Genomic DNA, 15,352 nt, shown 5'->3' on the forward strand with positions numbered 1-15,352 from the left:
TAAAAATCTACATAACCTAACAATAAAAATGAAGCATCATCACATTTTAACATTTTGGAGGATATTTTGAAGGATTTCATAGAGATACATTATTCTGTTTAAACCGTAAATTCAGACTCTGTATGAATGGCTGAATTGCACAAAGAAATGAGAAAGAAAAATCCAACAAAAAGTATATATACATAAAAAAATAAATAAATAAATTAAAAAAAACCACTATATTTTGCATTAATTACATTTTTTTTTTTTTTTTTTTTTTTTTTTGCATGGTGACATTATTTGCATGATAATTTATGCACATTTTCTTCCCAAATTTTTACTTTAATTTTATCATACAATAAATTCAGTATGACAAATACTACCAGCATGCATAATTGCAAATGTACTTATTTAATTAAAATATTTATTAATAAAAAATGTTGGGAACATTTTATAACAAAATGCATAAGGTATCATAAACTAACAATGGACAATATATATTTTTTAAAGAATTGATTTATGTACATTTACATTTGTTAATGATTAGTTCATTTTAATTCATCAAGCATTAAATTATATTAACATATACAACTTTTTATATTAAAATTAAATGTATCAGTAGATACTGAAATACACATTTACCAAGATAAATAAATGCTGTTCAAGTATTGTTCATTGTTAGTTGATAGTATTGAATAATGTAGTTAACTAGAGTTCACAAATGCATTCTTATTGTAAAACATTACCAAAATTGCAATTATTTATTTTTCAAAATTACAAATTTTTGCGTTACAGGAGGCTACTGACAAATGATGAAGAGGGCCGTGTGCTTTATTATATACTAAAAATAATGCCGCAATGCAAAACATCTTAAAGGTCCTAAAATAAGATTCATTATGCACAAAATAATTAAAAATCTTTTGACTTTGGGGGTGAAACATGAACCTGGACATTTCTTGACAGTTTATGTGAGATTCACCTGAGCGGACATTTAAACTATTTAATGAACAGTGAAGTCATTTATCAGACTTTGGACATTTTAGCTTCTTTTGACTCAGTACGAAGAAAATGGCATGATTTGAAGACATGGAACTGCTCCAGCTCCAAATTTCTGTCTATATGTTTTTGATTTCAAACTAGGCTGTAGCTTCCAGCAGAGCAAGAGTGGGGATGACAAGTTATTAAAACTTGAAAGTTAATCATCTTAGGGGGGAAAAAAAATGACAAGTATGGTGAGGCAGAGTGAGCCTTGAAAAAGAAATAATCAAGGCAAGCTGCTTTAGTCTTTTGAATCACTTGGACTTTACCTTTCAGTCTATCTCTCTGATGAAGTAATGCATAAATAAAGCTGAACAAATATGCAGGTAAAAGAAACATTTGACCTGCTCTTCAGTGACTGTAAATTCTCACTTTGTTTCTCTATTCTTGTTTTCATCAGCAGAAAGCAGTTAGAGACTTTCCTGATGTTGCCCTCTGGGCTCTGGAGTGTCAGTGTGTAGGCAGACAGAGGTGGGTGGAACATTTCTGAAGAAAATAATTGATCGAGGGAGGGTGGCATAAAGATTTAAAATAGTGAGGGCAGAGTAAAACCAAACAAACAACCACTTGCGGTTCAATGCTGCCTCACCACGTGCAGCACAGTAGCATAGCTCAAATACACTTTTAGAGTCAGCTTGAAACGCTGTTCACAACCTATTTCACAAGTGAAATGAAGGGCAACACTTTATTTTCTCATCAGGAATTGATTGGATGAGAAATAAGTATTTGTGATGTCAGTGAATAGGAAAGCCATTTCAAAGCAGAGGAAGTTATTACATTTTGATTGATGAATGTTTTTTTTTTTTTTTACAAATGTTTTATGCAAAATACAAAAATTTGTTCTGCAGAGCAGGGGATGTGTTGCCGCTGCATGATCCATTGATTTGTGAACAATTTGCACAAAAATTTGTTCTGTAAACGAATGTGTCACAAATGTGACGGTGCTGCATGATGCAAAACTTTATGTGTAACAGGTAAAGGATGAGCAAGGAGGAGGTGGGAACCGGCTGAACAGTAAACATTAAGGTTTAATGATATAAATGAACTTAAAACAACATAAAGCATAAACAAACTCAGACACACATGCAGCGTGGCCATGTGCATCTCTCTCTCTCTCGAACTGGCACCTCCGGCTCCCATTTATCTCGCTCTCCCGCTGATCAGCTGATTCAGCGCCAGCCGTGTATCCTCACGGCCCAGCCACGCCCTCCTCCTCGTCACAGTATGTAAAAAAAAAATAGTTTTACAAACTCTTTACAAAGATTTGTTGTCTGTAAACAAACGTGTCACAAATGAGTAGGTGCTACATGATGCAACAATTTATGCAAAAATGGCTTTATAAATGATTTACGCGAACAAAGGTTTTGCAAATGTATCTGTGCTGGTTGATGCATCGATTTACATGAGAGAGGTTTTGTGAACAATTTACACAGAAATTTATTCTGTAAACAAATGTGTAACAAATGAGTCACTGATGTGTCGGTGGTACATGATGCGCCAATTTATACATGAATGGTTTCACGAACAGTTTACACAGAAACTTGTTCTGTAAACATTTTTTGTATTTTTTATTTTGTTTTATGCTTTAATCCACCAATTTACGTAAAAATGATTTTACAAGAGATTTACACAGAACTCTGCTCTTTGAACAAAATAGTTGCAAATGTGCAGGACCTGTACAATAAAACAATTTACATAAAAATGATTTTACGACAAATATTTTGATGCTGCATAATTTAACAGTTTACATGCCAAAAATGTGTAAGTGCTACATGATGCTACAATTTAAGTAAGAATGGTTTTACAAGCGATTAACACAGAAATTTGTTTTGTAAACAAATTTCAGGCGAAAGTGCCGGACCTGTACGATACAATAATTTACGTAAAAATAGTTTTACAAACTAATATTTCGATGCGGCATAATCCTTCAATTTACTTAAAAACTGATTAATTAACAATTTACACTGAAATTCATTACCTAATATTTTGATAATGTGTAGGTAACGCATAATCTAAAGATTTAACAATTTACACAGAAAACTGTTCTATATACGAATGTGTCAAACATCTGTAGGTGTTGCATGATACCACAATTTATGTAAGAATGGTATTACAGATGATTAACACAGAAATTCTTTCTGTTAAAGAATGTGTCGACACTGCATAATGCGACAATTAGCAATACAGGCAGTAAAACCAGACATCACACTATCATTGAAGGCAAGGGCAGGGAAAAACTAAGGCAGGTTTTCTGCAGTCTGGGTGGCACAGCTTCCTCTAAGCCACAGGTAATGGCATGACTTACCCACCTCATTCACACTGTGAGTACAGCCCTGTGGCTGTCACAGAATGGGCTTGGCACAGAAATTCACCAACAGGTGCCAGCCCCGTGTCACCTCTACAGAAGATTAGCAAGGATTGGCCACAGACTCTGCATGCAGTGGCAATCACGGGCACCTCCGGTGGGTAGTTTGAGGTCTTGCCCACATGGGATATCCACATACAGTGAACACATAGGCAGCCCCATGGATTCTCACCTCGAGGAAAGTGTCAACTGGCATGCAGCATGGCACATGTGTATAACGCATGGCCAAAGTAAACTACATTCAACATTGTCTGTGTGCGTAAGTTCATAGTATGTTCAACCATGACAACTCTCGGAAAGAGAGTTGCATGTTGATGTAAGTAAGGCATGTAGATAAGATATTGGCCTTGGTGAGCTAGATCTGCAATGCTGCTGCTGCTGCCGCTGCAGAGCAAGTACGGAGACTTGCTACTTTTAGTAAATAAAACATACTGAGTTAGCTAACCCAAACCCTAAATGCGAGACATGCTGCTTTGAGCATGATAGACATGCTGCTGCATAATTAGAGATACATACAATCCCCCGTAGCAGATCTAGGCAGGTGGGAGCTGGGGATGGAGGTAGGTTTCAGAGAAAAGCTCTTTCAGCGTGCTGCGGTGAACCGCTATCGTAAGACTGAGCTATTTAAATGTTATGTTAAGAGAGAGATGCGAGCTGATAGGCCACTCGAATACACATGAAGGAATCAACCAGCCTGTGCCATGCAAACCATTTACTTAACATGTCACGTGAGACCCAATTGGCTGACAGAATACCATTTGGAGATCCCATCAGCTTGCGCTCAATAGAGTTTCATGGCTTAACTTAGGTTATTTCATATACTAGCAAATTTTATATTTAAACATATTAATTCAATAATAGATATGAAATTTTTTTGGAGGGCCAAATTATTCTAAATTAAATCAAATATATATATATATATATATATATATATATATATATATAAATACATAGCGAATCAATAAATTAAATCAAAATAAATAGGGAATTAATTAAACGTATCATCAGATAAATCATTAAATATTTAAATAAATCATTAAATACATAATGAATGAATTAAATGCATCATTAAATCTGTGTATAAAATCTCCCATGTATTTTATATCAACACTACCTTTGAATCAGATTCATTTAAACAATAGCTCTCTGTCTCCATTTTCATTTAAGAACTTTTTTATTTATTTATTTTTTTTTTTCTCATTTAAGCAAGATAATTACCGGCACTCCAATCAAACAGGTGGGTGTAATCAGCACTCCTTTGAGATTTTTCTCATTGGCTCGGAATGTCAGAAGTCCAAAGTCAAGAGTGCAAAACGTGCAAAGTTTGATAAAGAGTGAAGAAGAAATAGAAACAGAAGCTGTCATTGTCAACGTTTTGGTTAGCAACTTCATCTGCAAGAGTCAACAAGAAATCTCTGATTGTACCAGAAGGTCCAAAGAAATCGATTTTAAAGGTGACACCTACTGACATTCCAATAATCATAAACCTGAAAATGAAAAGACACAAAGCTCATGCATAAATGTAAAATTAACCCTAAAAAGAAAATGGATGCAAAATAGTACTAAAATGAAATACTATGACCATTTATTGATTGATTTAATAATTTATTCATACATTTAATATTTGTGTAGGTTTTTGTATTTTTCCAAATATTTGTTGGCATATGCAATTCCTGGATAAATAGTCTGTGTGTGATGGTATTAATCCCAAAGACTAGCGACTAAATATTCCCATGTATTAACTATTAGATACAATTTATATGTAAATTCTAAATATACAGCTAAAAAAAAAAAAAAAAAAAAAATGTAAATCTCAATATAAAGTTATAAATTATAACAAATTTATACTGTATAGGTCTTAATATAAAAAATATAAATATAGCCGCAAGAGGCAATCATCGGGGTCCAAGCACATATGGCAAGAACATGACCAAATGATCTGGGGGCACTGATAGATTCAGAAGAAACAGATTTGACAAAAATAAAAATTAGCTCCACATTTGGTATACAAGCCTAATTTTGGCGACCTGCAAGTGCACCGTAAATTTCATAACAATCGGCCATTTGCAACGCATGTTATTAGCTGCTGAAATTTGATTGGCTGCTGGCGGCCATGTTTGTTTATTTGTCGAATCATTTTTGTAATTATATGTTAACACATGACTTAATGATAACGCATGCCAAATTTAAACTTTTTCACTCAAACGGTTGCAGAGTTTAAAGTAATTTTTAGTTGTAGCAATTGGGCGAAATTGGACGAAACTTTGCATGCATCCTCAAAATGGTTTGCTATGAATGTATACCAAGTTTCATTAAAGTTTGGCCTTTACATTCAGAAGATAAAGGCTGAGAAAATTAGGGCCACACCCCAAGAATTAATTAGCTTAACAATTTCACTGGGTGGGGGGGGGGGGTTGGGACCATCCTGCCAAGTTTGGTGTCTCTAGGATTTACGGTTTTGGCTGCCCATACACCTTTTAGGGCAGAATAATAATAATAATAATAATAATAAGAAGAAGAAGAAGAAGAAGAAGAAGAAGAAGAAGAAGAAAATCAGTACAAATACAATAGGGTTCCAGCACCTTCAGTGCTTGGACCCCTGATAAGAAAATCAGTGTAAATACACCGATAGAAAATATACTGTATGTAAAGGTATAATCAGATTTACATCTGAGTGACAGATTTCAAAATGTGTTTAAAAAAAAGATTTCAAATTATATAACTGGATTTAAATGTATAAGTATAGTGTTTATAAATGCATATTCAGAATAATAAATACATACCGTGATTTATAACTAATTATCTCACTATAAAAAAATACTGCTTATAGTTTTACGAAAACGAAAATTACTTGTATGGAACTACTTTTGGTACTACTATGGTCCGGAATACATTTTATAATATAGCTGTGATTTATTTTGCAACAATTTAAACTGTTATATAAATATATAATCATATTTTAGTAGAGTCATGTTTTTGAAGCTTAATATTACCCTACAAATCTCACATCATGGTAGCTGCCCGATGACCGTCATATAGGAAATTCATGTGCATCCATACAAGTGATTTCTGGAAAATTTGGCCTGAAGGTCTCTTTATCTTTAGTGGTTTGGAACAGGGCTTTTTCGTAGTTTAGCCATAGTTTTGTAAAGGTCACCGTATGCATAAATCTTTTCTGCCTGTTCTTTGTAGGGTGAACTTTACTCACATAAAAGAAAATTATTCCGAAAATGTCAGCAACTGGATATGGATCTGTCAACATATGCTGAATATGACATATTTGAATGCTATCTTCTAAAAGGACAAGAGACTTCTAACCACTTTCTGAATAACTGTTCTATTACACTGTAAAAACTGAATTAAAACATCTAAAGTTTTACTATATGATAAGATCAATATTAGTCTTGAGTTGTGATTCCCAGTACATTCAGTTGAGGTGTAGGAAATTCAGTCACAGTTTCAGTACAGAGTAAAAAGCAAATTCTTTTCAAAAGAGAACAAAAGGGCTGATAAGCTCAATATGGCGCTTGAAGTAATACCTGCCTGCGCTTTTGTGTCGCAGATGAAAACAGCCCTGGCAGACATGATCTAAGTCACTTTAAAGATCCATCAAAAACTGCCTTTATGAAAGGGATATTGGGCAACACACACTGTCCTGGTCTCAACCTGGCTGGGTGGGTCACAAAAAAAGTAGAATAATAAGCACAATCATGTGTATAAAGTGGATATGGGCTGTTGGCTGCAACTGACAAATCTGATGCTGTAGATAAGCTTTGTGTTGGACAGTGCAGGTGCTTTTCAAAAGAATAAAAGATTCACTTACTTGAGGTAAAATGCATCCACATTCAAATATTCGCTATGAAGATGCATCATAAGTTTGATGATGCCTATCAATATTTATTAAATATCAAGGCTTATGAAACATTTATAATCCAAGTAACTCTGAAATTTAGCTAATTTAAGTCATTGGGCAAATTCCAAACAACGATTTTTGCACCCTTAAAGGGCACTGCGAGAAAGGGATGTCCTTCAAAGGGTCATTCCAAATGAAAATGAGCAACTAAATCCCTTAATGAAAGGGCTGTTTCAGAACACCAGGTTCATGTGATGGTCACTTTTGTAAGTGTAACTTATGCCATGGAAATAGAAAGTCATACAAGTTTGAAACTTTGACAGTTTTAATTTTTGGCTAAACTAACCCTTTAAGATGTAAATGGGAACTATGTTTAAAAATGACTGGCAGTTTTTGTTGTTTTTAAAGGGAGTACTAGAGAGAAGGTTCCTTGCAAAAGGGTTCCTTAAATGTAGAAAAATGACTGGTACATATTTCTAACCAAAGGGAACATATACAGTATATATACTGTATATGAAATACAATTAAATAGGTTTAGAAAAAAGGTATTCAACATTTACTGTAAGCTGTACCCCTGTGACCTCAATTATTTACTCTGAAATGTTCAGTAAAGCCAACCTTTCAGTAATTATAATGGCATTCAAAACATTTTCCCATGTTATTCTGAATATGGCATTGTCATGATCTTTCTACTTTAGTCTTAGTTTATTCTTCTTGTGGCACGATCATGACAGTTTCCTCCGCCCAGTGGTTGTGTTTGTACAAGGGCTTGTGTTTTCTCTCTCCTCGTGTCTCCCACAGGTGCCGCTCAGCAGCGCAATCAGCCTTGCCATGGCAACGCTTGTTCGCTCTGCTCGTTAACAGATCGGCAGCACCCGTCTCCTATCTCCTTTTTCCCTTTTTAAACCCCTCTCGTTTTCTGTCTTGTGCAAGATTTTTTGTGTGTTATTCTTAGTCAGTCGGTTCCTATTCTGTCTTGTCTTCAGTCGGTTTATGTTTTTGCTTTCTGTTTGTTCTTCCCTGTGAGAGTTTTGGTTTATATTCTTTATTTTTTAAATAAAGCCCATTTCACTTGCCTCCTGCGTTTGGGTCCTTCCTCAAAAACCGTGACAGAACTATTTAGCCATTTTTGGACCCAGTGGAGGCAACATGGGCATTTTTTCAAACCCAGCTCCAGCCCAAGAGAGGTCGGTCTCCCAAGACACCGCCCGGTTTCTCGGTTTCTGCTCTCAGCACGGTCGACCCATTGGTGTTTATGCTGAGGAGCTTTCCGATGCGGCCTGTTTCCCAGTCACTGCCGGCGCTCCTGACCACGGAGGCTGTAGACAAACCTGTACTGTTCCCTGTTGTCGTCGACGAGCCTGTCCAGTTCCCCATGGTTATCGAGTCTGTCCAGATCCCTGTGGCTGTCGACGAGCCTGTCCAGTTTCCTGTGGCCGTCGCCGAGCCTGTCCTGTTCCCTGTGGCCATTGATGAGCCTGTATTGTTCCCTGTGGCGGTTGATGAGCCTATCCTCTTCCTTGTGGTCGTGGACGAGCCTGTCCAGTTCCCCATGGTCATCGAGTCTGTCCAGTTCCCTGAGGTTGACGATGAGTCTGTCCTGTTTTCTGTGGCCGCCGATGAGCCTGTCCAGTTCCCTGTGGCCGTCAATGAGCCTGTCCTGTTCCCTGCGGCCGTCGACGAGCCTGTCCTGTTCCCTGTGGCCATTTATGAGCCCGTCCAGTTCCCTGTGGCGATCGAGTCCATCCAGTTCCCTAAGATTGTCGACAAGTCTGTCCAGTTCCCAGTGGCTGTCGACAAGTCTGTCCAGTTCCCCGTGGCTGTCGACAAGTCTGTCCAGTTCCCCGTGGCTCTCGACAAGTCTGTCCAGTCCCCTGTGACCATCGACGATTCTGTCTAGCCCCGATGACCTTCAAGCCTCTTCAGTTCCCTGTGACCATCGACGATCCTGTCCAGTCCCTAGTGGCCATCGACAAACCACCAGTCTGTTGCTCAGCCCAGTAACCAGCACCTGTCAGACACTAACTTCCAGTCTGTTGCTCAGCCCAGTAGCCAGCACTCGTCAGACACCAGCCACCAGTCTGTTGCTCAGCCCAGTAACCAGCACCCATCAGACACCAGTTACCAATCTGTTGCTCAGTCTGTTCAGTGCCCAGCAGCTGCCCATGTCCAGTCTGACCACTGCCCAGCAGCCGCCACGTCCAGTCTGGCCACTTCCCAGCAGCCGCCCACATCCTGTCTGACCACTGCCCAGTGGCCGCCTATGTCCGGTCTGACCCCAGTTCAATGGCCGTCCAGAGTGAGCAAGACCCCTGGCCAGTGGCAATCCACAGTCAGGCAGTTCCTTCGCCTGTGGCCGGCTCCCAGCCTGATCCCAGTCCTGCGGCCATGTCTAACCTCACCCTCTGTTCTGTGGCCATGTATGACCTCATCCTCTGTCCTTTGGCCATATCTGACCTCACCATCCATCCTGTGGCCATGTCTGACCTTACCCTCTGCCCAGACATTTCCCTCTGCCCAGCAGCCATCACTGATATCTCCCACTACCCAGTTACCACCCAGGCTCATCCTGCCTTTATCACCCTCATTACTATCCTCATCCTCTTGCCCTGCCACTTTCCCTGACCTAAGCCCCATTCTAGTTCTGTCCTGCACCAAACTCCTTTCTGGTCCCTTCCTCATCCCTGGGTCTGATCCCTTGTCAGTTCCCATTCCCTCACCTAGTCTGCACCCTGGTTCCCTGGCCAGTCATGCTGGCTCCGCCCTGGTCTGTCTCGTAGGCTCTGCCCTGGTCTGTCCCGCCGACTCCGCCCTGGACTGTCCCGCAGGCTCCACCTAGTTCTGTTCCTCTGGTCCTGCCTCCTTGCCTGGACTTATGTTTTTCTTGTTTATTTTGTTATGTGCCATCCACCTGTTTCCCCCACCCTCCCATCCCGATGTTTGTTCTTATGTTTAGTTTAGTTTTGTCTTGTTCGTGGAACACCTTGTAGTCGTTCCTTGGGGGGGGGGGTACTGTCATGATCTTGCTACTTTAGTCTTAGTTTATTCTTGTTGTGGGGGAATCATGACAGGCTCCTCCACCCAGTGGTTATGTTTGTACATGTGCTTGTGTTTTCTCTCTCCTTGTGTCTCCCACAGGTGCCGCTCAGCTGCGCAATCAGCTGGTTCGCGCTGCTCGTTAATAGATCTGCGGCACCTGTCTCCTATCTACTTTTTCCCTTTTAAACCCCTCTCGTTTTCAGTCCTGTGCGAGATTGTTTTTGTGTTAGTCTTAGTCAGTCGGTTCCTTTTCAGTCTTGTCTTCAGTTGGTTTATGTTTTTGCTTTCTGTTTGTTCCCCCCTGTGAAAGTTTTTGTTTATATTCTTTATTTTTTAAATAAAGCCCATTTCACTTGCCTCCTGCGTTTGGGTCCTTCCTCAAAAACCGTGACAGGAATAGTATAATTTTGGTTGGTTCTTGGCCAGAATAAGCTGTAAAGTGTGCCAGACTTCATGCTGATAGTCTGGCTATATGAGACTATCCTGGTCTAGACACACACTTAGTATTTTTTCTCCATCTCAGCTCCTATTCCATGACTAATGTCAATATATTTAGTCTGTTTCTAAATATTGATTGTGGACTCAAACAGGGTCACTGCAGACTTTGGGTCAACAAGGAAACAAACTATTGCAGATTGTACATGTTCTGGAAAATGAATCAATACTATTGGGTATGAACAGTGCATCAGTTTACCTTGATTGTGGGCTTCTTGGTGGAAAACCCTCGGTACCATCCTGCAACAAACAACATTTAAATATGTTATTTAAGGCACATTTTAGATCAAAGATCATACAAAGGTTATGCTTTATGATGGATTTTGGACCTTTTTGGATTTTCACTGTATGGAAAAGAGCAATGTGAGCATTCAGCTTCAAAACTTGTGTGTTCCAAGGAAGAAAAAAAAATGTTTTCACAGGTTTGGAATGACACAATTTTCCTTTTTGGATAAACTGTTGCTTTAAAATCCCATGCAAATAAGGATGTCTTGGTTTTTGTCTAACCTTTGTCTTTCAAACAAAAAATACCATTGATTTAGATTCCATTGTAACAGTAAGGGCACATTTACTTAAGGAATAGTTACCCAGATTTGAAAATATTGTCTTTATTTACTTTCCCTCATGACTTTCTTGCTTATATGGAAATCAAAAGGAGATTAGTAGTAGGGATTTTGATTCATCCCAGTGATTCAAATCTTTGAATCCTTTCATCAAAAAGATTTGTACAGATTCGCTCACTGATTCGTTCAGTGAGCACTTTTTGAGATCTTTATGCCAATGGGAAGTAACAAATAAGCATATTTTATGTATTATGAGCAGTGTTGGGTCAAATCTCAAAACAAAATAATTAGTTACAGTAAGTGAATGACTTTTTCACTCAAAAAGTAAAGTAACGCATTACATTTAAAATTTTTGTGCCCTTGATGGGCACTGCGGGAGGGAGACGTTATTTGAAGGTGCATCCCAAAAGAAAGGGAGCAACTAGTTCTCAAACAAGTCGTACCAGCATATTTAGTTAATTCATAAATGAGATGTCTCATGTTAAAAGAAAATGAGAACAATTTGTTCACTTTAGATTGTTCAGTAACACTTTATAATAACTACACGGTATAAAGTATTTGCAAAGCGTTAGTTTGTAGTTAATTGATCATTAATAAATTATTGTTCCTACATTATTAATACATTAATAAGCTACAATAGTATGTTATTTGTTTCTATTCACATTAGCAAATTCTTTATTATTGTTTAATAATTTCAGTTTGATCGTGTTTTTTTATCCTTAGTAAACAACTTGTTAATCATACCTAACTGATGTATTTTAGTTGATGCAAACCAGTGGTAAAGAAGTGTTTACGAAAACATTAAGAAAGCATAAATTCATAGTTAATAAAGATATTAAATATGTAATTAATTGGATACACATTTCTGCTTAATCTGTATATTAATGTTTTAGGAACACTTACTATTAAATCAATGAATGCTTAATAAAGGTTGTAATAAAGCACTTACTAATGGCTAGCTAAGCATTTTGTATGACCTAATCTAAAATGAGAACTATATATATCCCTAATTAAACATGTATTAACATGTTTCAACAGTATGTATGGCCAGCTGGCCTGGGGCCAGTGTGAGAGTTTCACCCTTTTGGCCAGTACTGCGTCGTCATTAAATCTTCCAGTGATCTTGTAAATGTGTTGTACATGTGTCTTAGTCTAATTATTAAACCACAGCATCCTCCAATTTCATTTAAGAAATATCCATTTCTTTTATGTTGCACGCTTCAAAGTGAAGGCCTTGACTCACTAAAAACATCACATTATGATTTCTGTAATCTATGTATTAGATTACAGAAAGCGAAATGCTCATTTAATGTGAAGCATGCAGCACATTCCAGACTATTTATTTAATGAAACTGCAGCCTCTTACGGCGTAACAATCAAATGACCACATAGTGAACTGTGAAACGTCCATCAAACAGACAGAAATGTTTGATCCATCAAAATAAAAAGTTTGGTTTAAATAGACACATGAAATTGAAGAAATTATGACAAAAAATATATTACTACTGCATTGTAAAAATGTAATATTAATTTTAATAATAATAATAATAATTATTATACATATTTTTATTACTATTATATCAGGAATAATTATATTTTAGCAAATTTCACAAGAAAGTGTACTGTTGTGCTGAATGTACAGTAAGTTTAAAATTTATACAGTGATTCTCTGTTGTGCTCACGTTATTTCACATAAAATAACTGTTTTAGATTCAGCTATGAAGATGCTATTGAAGCACTTTATTTGATAAAATGGTTTCATTTGAACACTTTATGAATTAATTTGATGTCATATTTTTGATTACTTTTTTTTTATTCTTTTAAACATGGAATTCAGAAAAAAATAAATGGAAAAAGAATTTGGGAAAACAAAGCAGAATTAGGAAAAAAAAAAAATAATTGGGTGCTATTTTTTTATGCCTTACAAACTTAAACATTTCCATTTTATTTGAAGTAATAAAAGTCATTGATGTATTAAATATCTAATTTTGCCCATTGAAACTTGTCATCAAAGTGATGATTTGGCTATAAATTGCTTTCTATGAGAGACAAATGTGTCTTTCTGAAGGGGGTGACTTCCGGCCTGAATCCTGAAAGCTGAATTCTTCGTTGATCAGCATTCAAATCTTAGGACATTTTTGACATACTGCAGACATTTGTACATTAAAGACTGTGCTTGTATCTTTTTACTACAAGGATTGGTACCTGAGATACAAATCCGCCCATGCAATCGCTGTAAAATTATTACAGAAAATGCCCCATTCAATAACCACAAACTACTGTTATTGTTCCATCCGGCCCAGTGCTGAGAAAAGTCAAATGTACAGCGTGACAATGTCGCTTGTACACTTTAGCAGCATAGTAAGGAAATTTTCACTAATGATGTTTAATAGGCACTGAATTGGCAAAATATAATTTAAAGTCAATAATATAACATTACGTGCTCTTTCCTATTTCTGACTTTTTGTGACCATGGTGACGTGCTGGCTGTTTCCAGAGCGCGCGCACAGACTGTAGCGGGATTTTGGGAATTTCCTTCTGGAATCAAATGAAATTTAATGAAATATTTATAGTAGGTCCACTGGTGAAACTGAATTAAAGAGTAATTTTAATTGGAAATAATGAGAACAAGTCTGCTCATAAAGCTTAATAGGATGGAAAATGTTAAAGTGGCATTTGAGCAGTTAGAGGAGCTATTTAATAAACTGTGGATTTTCCTCTCTCACTATTATTCCTGTACTTTAGTGTTTTTTTTTTTTTTTTAAGCTTTAGTATCTGTTTTGAGCCTTTGTGATTGAGATGCTGTGGAGATTTCAGGGCCAAGTTTTCAGAGTAATAGATCATTAATAAATGTTTAATTAGGCATATACAGTTCTCACTTTAGATTAGGTCACACATAATGCTTAGTTAGCAATTAGTCAATGCTTTTTTTGCGATCTACAGTATATATTAAGAAATAATTGCTTTAATAGTATGTGTTACTAAAACATTAACAAATACGTTCATTAAGTTTAAATGTAAATCCAATTAATTACATATTTAATTTCTTTATTTACTATTAATTAATGCCATGTTTATGTTAAAAACATGATCAAACTGCCTATAAATGAACTTATTAAACAATAATAAATAATTTGCTACATTGAATATAAACAAATAACAAACTATTTGTATGTAGCTTATTAATGTATGAACACTAGTTTATAAATGATCAATTGACTATAAACTAATGCTTTACAAATACTTTATACAGTGTAGTTATTATAAAGTGTTACCGATTGTTAAAAAACACTGATTCGAAAAACACAGAAACACTGATTCGCACAACGGACATAAAGATTTTCACACACCAAAAATTATTAAGGCCTAAATTCCACGTAATTTCTCACCAAAACCTAATGTTTGCCTTAATAAGACTTGGAATATGACACATATGATACTTTCATGATACTTATGGTCCATTTTTCCAAGCTTTAAAGTGAGCCACTATCCACTGTTATTTTATTGCATAGACGTGCGTACACACAACTTTGATCTTTCCAAAAACTACTTCACTCTGTTCCAAATGCATTGATTTGCATTTTGACACACAGCAACTATGCAGCTGTAAAGGCCATTTCTTTCAGATGAAGTGGAACATAAAGACTGGTACAATGCACTAATAGTACACCAAGGTCTGGGCCACTGATTTCACTGGCTGACGTCCAGTAGATCTTAGAAATACTGCCTTCCAGCAGATTCAACACACTGCTAGAAAACCCAACCACCCCAAATCAACATCACAATAAGCTTTCAGTCCATAATAAACGAGCTAAGCACTCAAATCTGATGTCTTGGCACAGAATGTCACCTTATTAATATAATACAAAATCCAGCAGTCAAACCTCCCCGCACTGTTAGCCACACATAGAGCTAGGTAATGACATATTTAATCATGACTAAATAGTAGCCTAGAGTAAAACAAAATGTATTTTTTCCCCCACACTGCTTCTGAAGCAAGGCTTCTCAACCTTTTCAAAC

The 15,352-nt window shown here is 36.8% G+C and overlaps 1 protein-coding gene across 12 annotated transcripts in view; it reads right to left on the bottom strand.

The window, feature by feature from the left end:
* Positions 1-15,352, bottom strand: part of LOC127438663 (dedicator of cytokinesis protein 3-like) — a 260,066-nt gene that overhangs the window by 163,731 nt on the left and 80,983 nt on the right. For all 12 annotated transcript variants that reach the window (XR_007896784.1, XM_051694383.1, XM_051694390.1 and 9 more), the window contains exon 3: positions 10,969-11,009. Coding sequence is in view for 11 of the 12 variants with exons in the window: in XM_051694383.1 (XP_051550343.1) it covers positions 10,969-11,009 (41 nt within the window). In the remaining variant the exon portion in view is untranslated. The remainder of the gene's footprint in view (positions 1-10,968; positions 11,010-15,352) is intronic.

This window comes from Myxocyprinus asiaticus, chromosome 50, assembly GCF_019703515.2.
Source record: "Myxocyprinus asiaticus isolate MX2 ecotype Aquarium Trade chromosome 50, UBuf_Myxa_2, whole genome shotgun sequence".
NCBI lineage: Eukaryota > Metazoa > Chordata > Actinopteri > Cypriniformes > Catostomidae > Myxocyprinus > Myxocyprinus asiaticus.